This window comes from Plectropomus leopardus, chromosome 14 (genome assembly GCF_008729295.1).
Source record: "Plectropomus leopardus isolate mb chromosome 14, YSFRI_Pleo_2.0, whole genome shotgun sequence".
In the NCBI taxonomy this organism is placed as follows: Eukaryota; Metazoa; Chordata; class Actinopteri; order Perciformes; family Serranidae; genus Plectropomus; species Plectropomus leopardus.
Window position 1 is genome coordinate 12,766,606 of NC_056476.1, and position 11,392 is coordinate 12,777,997.

Consider the following 11,392-nt stretch of genomic DNA (forward strand, 5'->3'; position numbering starts at 1 on the left):
TTGTGATGACCTCAGTTACATGGCGTACTGCGTTTGAAATTTGCAGGAAAAACAAACATCTCCCAACATAAGGCAACGGTGAGTGTAATTTATTTTACAAGAACTGCATTTACATGTAGGTTTGCATCGACACAAACGTGGCCGGTGCGATTTAAGACTTTTTTTTACACCGACTGTTTTGTATTTTTGAATTTTCTGACGTCTTGTAGCTGACGGAGGCACCCGATAAACAGCTGTTACGTGCTTGCTATCTTGGTAGGTAGTAACTAGTTTATTCAGTTTAAACCTAATAAATAAATCAATTCCGGATCTTCAGTTAGTCTAATCTCTAAGACAAAAGCTAAGCTAACGGCCAAGGGTTGATTTAGTAACCTAAATAATTAAGCTAGCAAAGTAGGTCAGCAGTAATCGTGTTGCCAGCTAACGGCGTTGCCCTAAATTGGCTAAATTCTCGCTAACAAAGTGACTAAAAAGTGAATTTAAAAGGTTGAATGTGTGAATTAAACATTAAGAGAAACGAAGATACAGAGCGAAAATAAGACGATGTTGTCTGTTATGAGTAACGTCAGCTGAAAAGCATACCCTAACATCTATTGTTTTGAATGTGGGTCGTTTTCTGTGTACCTGTTTTAATTAGACTATTGGAAAATTAGCTTATCGAATAATCGTATCAGCAGTAACCCACATGATTTTCTTTCTGGCCTCTGGCACGGACAGGAGACAGTAGAGGCTGACATGGCAGAGAGAATGGAAGAGATGGAGGAAGACATGGGGGATGTGCCAGCCGGAGAGGATGACAATGACTCAGACAGAGATGAAGATGACAGACTGTTTGCTTGGATGGTCAATGACGACATGGATGAGGACGAGGAAGATGAAGAGGAAGAGGTGGAGGATGAACAACCCTTGGACACTGAAGCATCTGAGTCCTTTGAGTTGGACACCCCAGCAGAGCGCAGTGGTCACATAGCTGTGATTGACAGAAACATCATGTATATTTGGGGTGGATACAAGGTAAGGGGTTTTGAAAGTTAAATGTCTTGATAACTGTTTTAATTTAGGGCCTGTGCACCGACTTCCTTATAATACATCCATGCTGTGCACGAACTGTGTGAGGACCCTCTTGGAGTTCAGATAATTATTATTTTTCTGCTAAATGAATCACATTTTTGGAGGTCTAAACATGCTCATAAACTTATGAAAGCTCATTTGGTTCAGTGGGTAAATCAGGAGGTTAGTTTGCCTGAGGTTGCTGGTTCAAGGCTCATCTGTGGCATTTGACTTTCATGGCATGAGCAGAATTTTGGCTGATATCTATCTGCTCTTCTGATATAAGTCATTGATGACGCACCTTGCAACGAACATTGAAAACAGTTAAAAAACACACAATTGTCTCCTTGTCTCCTGAATTTTAAAATACTGAATAAGGAATTCTCCCTGTGAAGAACTTAGTTGATTATCGGCCTGGCTTATATATCAGATGAGTTTTCAACAGATGTCACTGCTAATGCTGACCTAAAGGGAACGTCATAAACTTTCACAGTGTCAGGAGGTTTGGCTCAGTGGGGAAGTCAGGCGTTTTGTGTGTTTGAGATTGCTGGTACAAGTCTTATCTGGAACAGGTGGCATTTGACTTTCGTGGCAGAAATGAAATATCGGCTAATGTATTTTTCTGCTCTGCTGGTATAAGTCATCGATTATGTACCTTGCACCAAACATTTAAAGCAGTTTAAAAAAAAACACACAATTGTCTCCTTGTCTCCTGAATTTCCATATACTGAACACTGAACTTTCCCTGCCAAGAACAGCCTGACTCATATATCGCTTGAGTTTTTGTCATACGTCACTGCTGATGCTGAGATAAAGGGAACATCGAAAACTTTAGGATGTCTGGAGGTTTGGCTCAGTGGTTAAATCAGGTGGTCATTGTACCTGAGATTGCTGGTTCAAGTCTTATCTGGGACAGGTGATGTTTCACTTTTATGGCATAAATAAAATAAAATATCAGCTAATCTATGTTTCTCCTCTGCTGATATGAGTCATCACTGATGTACTTTGCATCCGACACTTTAAACAGTTTAAAAACACCTGCCAAGAACTTAGTTGATTATCGGACTGACTCATACATCACTTGAGTTTTCGACAAATGATACTGCAGATACTGTGCTAAAGAGAACATTGAAACAGGTGCATTGTCAGGAGGTTTAGCTCAGTGTGTAAATCAGGTGGTTTGTGTCCATGAGGTTTCTGGTTCAAGTCTTGTCTGGAACAGGTGAATTTTGACTTTTAAGGTATAAATACAATATTGGCTGACATATGTGTCTGCCCTGCTAATATAAGTTATCAATGACGTACCTTTCCATGAACACTTTAAACACTTTAAAAAAAACACACAATTGTCTCCAGAATTTCCAAATACTGAATACTGAATTGTCCCTGCCAAGAACTAAGTTGATTATCGGCCTGAATCATATACCAGTTGAGTTTAGCTCAGTGGGTAACTCTGATGGTTAGTATCCATGAGGTCGCTGGTTCAAGTCTTGTCTGCGACTGGTGAATTTTAAAGACTGAGCTCAACCTGAAGCGAGCACAGAGCTAAAGGGAATGTTGGGGGAAAGACAAGAAGTTAGTTTAAGAGTCAGGAAAGACAGTCACGTTATATGCAGTTTGGTTTCAGACAAGAAAGACAGTCAAGAGACAGGAAGTTGAGGTGAGAAACAGGAAGCTTGGGTTGAGAGATATAAAGATTAGTCAAGTTACAAGAAATTAAGTCGAGAGACAGGAAGTTGAGTTGAGAGACAGGAAGTTGAGTTACGGTAGAGGATGAGAGTATAAGAGGTGAAAATAGGAAAAAGAAACGGTCAGAAAGTAGAAAATAAGGGACTGAAATAGAAATCTTACAAAAAAGTGACCTATATATCAACAGGGCAGACACATATTACAGTCAATATTTATTTATTTTATTTATATTTTTTTATGCCATTAAATATCATTTGGCTGTTGATTCATACAGTTTAGACACTAGTTTTGATATTACAGAACGAGTTAAGGCATGTAAATTGAGTGAAATAGCATTTTGGACAATAAATCAGGTGAAGTGGTCCCGAAACAGGTAAAACCAGTATCGGCAGTGACGTCTGTCTAAATCAAGAAATATCGGCCTGACTCATATATCAGTCAAGTTTTCGACAGACGTCACTGCCGATACTGGTTTTACCTGTTTTGGGAGCACTTCACCTGATTTATTGTCCAAAATGATATTTCACTCAATTTACGTGCTTAACTTATTCTTCAATATCAAAACTAGTGTCTAAACTGTATGAATCAACAGCCAAATGATATTTAATGGCAAAAAAAATATTAATAAATAAATATTGACTGTAATATCTGTCTGCCCTGTTGATATATAGGTCATTTTTTGTAAGATTTCTATTTCAGTCCCTTATTTTCTACTTTCTGACCGTTTCTTTTTCCTATTTTCACCTCTTATACTCTCATCCTCTACCGTAACTCAACTTCCTGTCTCTCAACTCAACTTCCTGTCTCTCAACTTAATTTCTTGTAACTTGACTAATCTTTATATCTCTCAACCCAAGCTTCCTGTTTCTCACCTCAACTTCCTGTCTCTTGACTGTCCTTGTCTGACAACCAAACTGCATATATAACGTGACTGACTCTTAAACTAACTTCTTGTCTTTCCCCCAACATTCCCTTTAGCTCTGGTGAATTTTAAAGACTGAGCTAAACCCAAAGCGAGCACAGTCACAGACAAGACTTGAACCAGCGACCTCACGGATACTAACCACCTGAGTTATCCACTGAGCTAAACCTCCTGATAGTTCAATGTATTTTCGTTGTTCCCTTTAGCTCAGTGTCGGCAGTGGCTTCTGCCGAAAACTCGACTGATATATGAGTCAGGCCAATAATCAACTATGTTCTTGGCAGGGACAATTCAGTATTCAGTATATGGAAATTCAGGAGAAAATTGTGTTTTTTAAGTGTTTTAAATATTTGTTGCAAGGTACGTCATTAATGACTTATATTAGCAGAGCAGACACACGTATCAGCTGATATTTTATTTATGCCATAAAAGTCAGATGTCACCTCTCCAAGCCAAGACTTGAACCAGCAACCTCAGGCACAATATCCTCCTGATTTACCCACTGAGCCAAACCTCCAAACACTCTGAAAGTTTTTGATGTTTCCTTTAGCTGTGTTCTCAAGTCTGTACATTTATGTACATAACACATTTTGTCTCTCTTTGTACAAGAATGCTCAAAACCACGGATTCTTTGACTTGTATCTGCCGAGAAATGAGATCTGGACATACAACATGGAGTCAGGAGTATGGTAATTGCTGTTATAATAAAATTGCATATTGATACAATTTTCACGAGCACTTTTTTTTTTTTTTACTAATTTACACACAAAATAGACAAAATATAACCTAAATGTTCACAGGACAAAGCATGTAGCTGGAGGAAACCTGCAAACATCCATGTCAGGCAGCTGCGGGGTGTGCGTTGACGGAGTCCTCTACTTATTTGGAGGTCATCATGCCAGGGGAAATACAAACAGGGTACAGTTTGTATTTTACATTAAGCAGATTTCTTATGTATTTTTCAAATGATTGCCTCATGTTTAATCATAAGACCTTGAAGCAGGTCAGCTTGCTGTTTGTGATCATATTACAAAACTATATTTTGTGCTGTGCTTTGCAGATCTACCGCCTGCCCCTGAGAGCCCCCAACCTTGTCTGGGAGGAAATGAGGGATCTTAAAGGACTCCCGCCATCCTGCAAGGACAAGCTAGGGTGCTGGGTTCAAAAGAACAGGTAAGAGATCACGACCTTTTCTTCCTGGATTTTGATGTTTGGTAAACATTAAAAGTATACTATGCAGGATTTTCCTAAACAACACAATGTATTGACTGATATAAAATGAATAACTCTCCACCAGAAAAGGCATCAAAAAAGGTTTTTAAAAGTGGTCGCCAATTGTTGTCATCTTATATTTTGAGACTTTTTTTTTTATTGTTACCGCAGACTGATATTCTTTGGGGGTTATGGCTACGCTGCACAAGGACCTCATCAAGGGACTTTTGAATATGATGAATCATCCTCACATGTGGTCAGTTAACAAAAATCCTCTTTGCTTGATAAACACCAACTTTAATTGTTGCATCTTTTTATATCAGTGTTTATTTTTAAGTTTATTGGTTTAAAGGATAATCTTTCACAGCAGGTTAAAAAAAAATAGTCAGAGCATTTATTTGCAGTAGAGAGAATGTTTTATAACACTTGACTGAAAAATTGGATTTATGCTGCAGTGGGACAGCCCTGGACGAGGCTGGAACAACCACATCCATATCCTGGACCTGGAAACATCTACATGGAGCCAGCCCAACACCACGGTGAACACTTGCACAAACACAAGTTATTGCTCTGTAGCAAGTAGAGGCCTCATTCTCTTAGACCAGCTTCTCCATTTTTCATCCCCATGTCCAGGTCATTATCTTGCCAATAATTATTTTTACTGCATCTCTTTAGGAATATTAGATTATACAACTGAAAAATGTGACATTAGGGGTCCACAGATTAAAAAATGTGCTACTTTGGCCTTGCTACAGCTGTCTCTCTCCCTCTGGTATGTTTTTACCATAGACTGTATTTAATGAACGTGACCCCACTTATACAGGCGTTGGGATGCTAAAGAAAAGATCCAAAAGTGCAGTGCACTTAAGCGAGCTTTATTTATTATTATTATTATTATTATTATTATTTATTTATTATTATTATTATTTATTTTATTTATTTATTTTCACTTGACTTCATATTAAACAAAAAAGGATTCTGATGTGGAAAGTTTCAGTTTTGATCAAACTTTTTTTTTGGAGTTTGTTATATCCCAATTTTTAGATTTTGACAGAAAGATTTTCATATTTATTGTTTTGTATTATATTGTATTCCACATATCAGTTATCAGTCTCACTGACTACTAATTATTGGTATCGGTTAACCCCAATATGACATTATCCATTTTCTCTCTGTTGGCATATCCTGATGTAGGGGAACACCCCATCACCCAGAGCAGCTCATGCTTGTGCCACAGTTGGTAACAGAGGCTATGTCTTTGGAGGAAGATACAAGGTAAGGAAATTTGAAACTAGGAATTCAAGATATAGACGCCTTTAAACTCACAGTTTACCTGCCTGTTCACCATAAAACAAATGATTAATTCCAACTCCAATCTCCATCTCCTTTGGTCCACAGAACTACAGACTAAATGATCTGTACTACATCGACCTAGACACATGGGAGTGGCATGAAATGTAAGTGTTTTTCATTTACGTAGGTCACTCACAATAGCTAAAAACCATCCTAATATCAGGACATCTTTTGTCAATGTGTGAATCTAATCTTAGATATCGGTCTTCCATGTTTTCCATTGGAGGATGATTAGCCTTGAGCATTCTCTTAATTGTGTTTTTCTTGCTCTAATATTCCCATCTGTCCCTGTTGTAGGAGCGTTCCCCAGCAGGGTCCTGTGGGCCGGTCTTGGCATTCCTTCACTCCCGTGTCACCAGACCACATCTTCTTATTTGGAGGATTCACCACAGACAGAGAGACACTGAGTGAGTCTGACACTAAATAATCCCTCGCCACCTCAAAATGATTGCTTGTCTCAAAGAATTATTATATTTTTCAGGTGACGCTTGGCTGTACTATGTGAGCAAAAACGAATGGAAGCCTTTCAAACACAGTCACACAGAGAGCCCGAGGTAATCCACTCATCTTAACCTACAAGCACACAAACAGTGTTCATATTAAGTTTAAGCTAAATGACTCTGGGCAATGATCACCCATTAGGTTATGTGTTTATGAGAAAACAATGTGTATGTAGACGATGCCTTACGCTGTATTTCAGGCTGTGGCACACAGCATGCTCCGGTCCTGATGGAGAGGTGTTTGTGTTTGGAGGATGTGCCAACAATCTGTTGTCTCATCAAAGAGCTGTAAGATGCAAGTCATACCTTGATATAACACATTTGTTTTCACATTAATTAAAAAACTTTCTACTGAATTAAAATGTCTTTTTTATATATGTGACAGGCTCACAGCAATGAGTTACTGGTTTTCAACGTTCAACCTAAATCACTAGTTCGGTGAGTTTGAACATTTTTACACCTTAAGTTAAGATGTTCTCCTTTTTATTATTTTTGTGCTCATATTTTCTTGTCCCCGCTCCCCAGATTCTGCATGGAGGCTGTTTTGCAGCACAGGGAGCGTTTGTCTAGTTACTGGGACTGTTTGCCGAAACACCTCCTGCACAGCCTCAAACTGAGAATGGCACGTGTCAACACCCTGGGCTCCTAGACGAACATGTCAGTCTAGTCCAGAGGATTACAGGAGACTATGTATGTATGGATGAATGTTACCTCTCAAAGCAGGTAGTCCTACTGGAGCATTAGTTTAATGTGTGTGGACACAAAAAATCTCTAAGCAACAGTGAACAGCTGTGGAACTGTTAGAAATGGATCCTGACTGGCACTGTTCACAGGCGATCCTTAAAACTTTTTTTTTTTTACCTTTTCTTATAGATTAAACTCTTGCAAAGCCAGTAAAACATAAAGTGGAGTTGCAGTGCAGGTGATGCACAGCACATAAGAGAGAGCAGCAGTTCCTGGACTACCTTCGGGTTAGTTTGTTTTAGTAAAAGCATAATTTTTCAGCAGGACTTCTTTAAATATTCATTCTGAAAAGTTTAAATGTAACAGCATAGTTTTTATTTCCCTGTTCGAAGACAAATGGTTTGCTACTTATGTACTGGATAAAAAACAATAAGATAAAATAGTTGTCAGCAATTAGTAACTGCAAAAACAGGGAAACTATGACAGCGCTTCCATGTTTAAAGCCCCTGTTCAAGGCAGGAATATTGCGCCATTATGCCACCTCGCCATTTGTATAAAAGGTACAACTGGGGGTTGTTATGCGTGCAACCGCGAGAAATTTAAAAAGCAGCTAGTAGCAGTAAGTGGCTAACTCAAAGAAAAAGAACAGTAGCTGTAAATGTCTGCAAAGTGCTCAAACAATGTGATTCGGGATTTCCTTAACCTCCGAACATAGAATGAGATCAGCTGCCATATAACAGGAATAGTGAATGATTGTGATTGACACGTTATGCCATTGTTATTGTTTAGAAAGTGCTGCAGAAACATATGATATATGTCAAACTAGAGGCTGTTGTGTGCAACGTCACGCCTTATTTGCTTCCGCGATGATGACATGCTATTGAAAATCGCACACTGTTAGCTGCTCAATACTGCCGTCATTTGGTCCTGTGTGAAAATAAAAAGAAGGGACTTAGCAGCAGCCCTATAGCATGATCTCTTTGTAAAAAGGGCTTAAGATTGTTAGGGGGTTATGTTGATTAATGCTAACAAAAATAATTATTTTTTTAACTTGGTTAAAACGAGAAGTTAATATTGTGTTGTGATAGACAGTGCAGTAGTAGATACCCACTCAACTTAGAATACGAACAGAAAACCCCGCTCTCATGATCAGCTTTTCAGGAAAACCACTAAACGAAACCCTGTGAGAAAATTAATTGTGTGAGGCTAGTAAGGAAAAATAATAGTTTGAAAAAAGGGAAGGACTTCCCTTTCCTCCACAAGATTGTAGTGCATCCTGTAGGTATAGTCAAAGAGTCAAGAGAAGAGATCAGGTCCCGTAAAACAAACACATACGCCAGTCACTTGTTCAAACTGTGGTTTTCACTGGTCTTACTCAGAAATCGAACTTAAAATATCAGTCTAATGTCTTAACACTAAATAAATGGTGCGAGGCTGAAACAAGTTTGCTTTAACAGTGCAGAATTTTTTAGAGTGCCTGTTGCTTTAATTATTGCTAATGTTTGGCACGATCTTTAACACAGACGTTTGCTAAATCTTGGATAGTTAAGTCTCACAGACCTAAAACTAGTGCTTTGTTACGCAAGACTATCTACTCTGAAGCCACAGAAATGTTAATTTTTATTTATATATAAATATAGGTATTTATATATTTGTGACAAAATGTGGGGATCTTTATTCTGAAACAGGCTTATAAAGTCTTTTAAATTGTCATGAGTGGCTCCTGTAGCATTTAAATTTATTTAATCAATAACTTAAAATACTGCAAGTATATTGGATGTTGAGCCACGTTGCACTGAAATGCCTAATGTTAGTAGGACTTTGTATTTGCCTGGTTTGCACAATGTTCCCTCTGTGTTTTTTATTGTAGAATAAAGAGTATACTGTTAATTCGTACTCAAAGAATAAACAAATTCTGTTCAGCTTCCTTAATTTACATGTTTTCATTTCAAACAAATCGTTGGTCAACAAATACAATCAATATTCAAAATAAAATTTTTGATATCTTAACAGGGAAACACGGTTGTGATGACCAGATCTTAACTAGTAATGCTCATACTTTAAATGTAGATGAAGTTGGCAGAGTCCCACAGGTCTTTGTTTACCCGTCTCTCATTTCTTCTTGGCAGCAAGCAGGTTTGGAGCAGATACTTTAACTTTGCCAGGCATGTTTCTGGATAGATCGGCATCCTGCAACACAGAATAATATTAGATGGGACACAGTTGTAATAACAGCATCAAGAAAGACATATTAACCTTTGATTACCTCTGTGAATATTGATTAATTACAAACAAATCAATCAATCAATCAATTGTTTAGACTGTGAAATGTCAGAAAGTTTGTGGGGAAAAAGCCTAATGTTACCTTAAAAAAACTGATTGAAAACCTCATAGTTTAGTATGACATAAAAAATACCACAGTAAACCATGTTTGTTAAATGAAATACTCTACTTAGACTTTTTTATGACATACAATTCTTTTAACATAAAAATGTCATACTATAGTATGGCACCCAAAATATCACATCAATGCAATAGTGCAGTATGTCATCCAAAGTATCATGAAAGTTTCGAACTAAAATATGTCGTCCAAAACATCATGAAAATGTCATTGTATGGTATGTCGTCCAAAACATGATAAAAAAGTCAAAGTAAAGTATGTTGTCCAAAATACCATAAAAAAGGCAAATACCCAAAAACGTCAAAACTGTAACAGAAATGTCAAAGGTTGGTTTATTGTCAAAAATGGCCCGAAAACATCACAGTATAGCATGTCACAAAATGTCAAACATGTGACGTCCAAAAAACAGCTGAAAAACATAAAGTAGCATATCAAGACACGTTATACTATAGAATGTTGCAAATACACCATAATGTAGCATGTCGAGAAACAGCTGAAATGCTGTACCATACTATGGTATGTATTGGGTGTCTATCCCAATATTTTTATGCTGTTTTGAGATTTTTTGCAAATGTTTTAACTATTACATTACTTTTTCGGTCATTGTTTTTTTTTTGACATGCATTATTTTGCTGTTTTTGGCCGTTTTTTTTTTTTGCAACATCCTATGCTACTGCTTTTGAGCTGTTTTCAGCTGTTTTTGGGACATTTCGACATTTTTGTCATACTATAGCCTTGCCTTTTCGGTCATTTTTTGGACATGCATTATTTTACTTGTTTTTTAGCCATTTATGCAACATTCTATGCTATGGCATATCTTGGCAGGCTAATTTATACTGTTTTGAGGTGTTTTAAGCTGTTTTTGGGACATGTCATATTTCGACATTTTTGCCATACTATAGCCTTGCTTTTCGGTCAATTTTTTGACATGCATGATTATGATGTTTTTGGTCGTTTTAGCACCATTCTATTCCAAGGTGTGTCTTGGCAGGCTATTTTATGCTGTTTTGAGATGTTTTCAGCTGCTTTTGGGACATGTCATATTTCATTTTTTTTGCCATACTATAGCCTTGCCTTTTCAGTCATTTTTTTGACATGCATTATTTTACTTGTTTTTTAGCCGTTTATGCAACATTCTATGCTATGGGGTGTCTTGGCAGGCTATTTTATGCTGTTTTGAGATGGTTTCAGCTGTTTTTGGGACATGTCATATTTCAAATTTTTTGCCATACTATAGCCTTGCCTTTTCGGTCATTTTTTTGACATGCATGATTATGCTGTTTTTGGCCGTTTTAGCACCATTCTATGCTATGGCATGTCTTTGCAGGCTATTTTATGCTATTTTATGTTGTTTTCAGCTGTTTTTGGGACATGTCATTTTTCTACATTTTTGCCTTTTCGGTCCCATTTTGGACATGCATTATTTTACTTGTTTTTTAGCCATGTATGCAACATTCTATGCTATGGCGTGTCTTGGCAGGCTATTTTATGCTGTTTTGAAGTGTTTTCAGCTGTTTTTGGGACATGTCATATTTCAAATTTTTTGCCATACTATAGCCTTGCCTTTTCGGTCATTTTTTT

General features: G+C 37.4%; 1 protein-coding gene across 1 annotated transcript; it reads left to right on the top strand.

The window, feature by feature from the left end:
- Positions 1–10: 10 nt before the first annotated feature.
- On the top strand, positions 11–9,047 carry klhdc2 (kelch domain containing 2). Its single transcript, XM_042501447.1, has 14 exons — positions 11–78; positions 718–1,014; positions 4,271–4,350; positions 4,462–4,579; positions 4,722–4,834; positions 5,045–5,129; positions 5,329–5,412; positions 6,068–6,148; positions 6,272–6,330; positions 6,524–6,633; positions 6,708–6,780; positions 6,927–7,014; positions 7,112–7,164; positions 7,252–9,047. Exons 2-14 carry the CDS (start codon positions 736–738, stop codon positions 7,373–7,375), a joined length of 1,347 nt encoding a protein of 448 aa, XP_042357381.1. The 5' UTR covers positions 11–78; positions 718–735; the 3' UTR covers positions 7,376–9,047.
- The last annotated feature ends 2,345 nt before the right edge of the window (positions 9,048–11,392 follow it).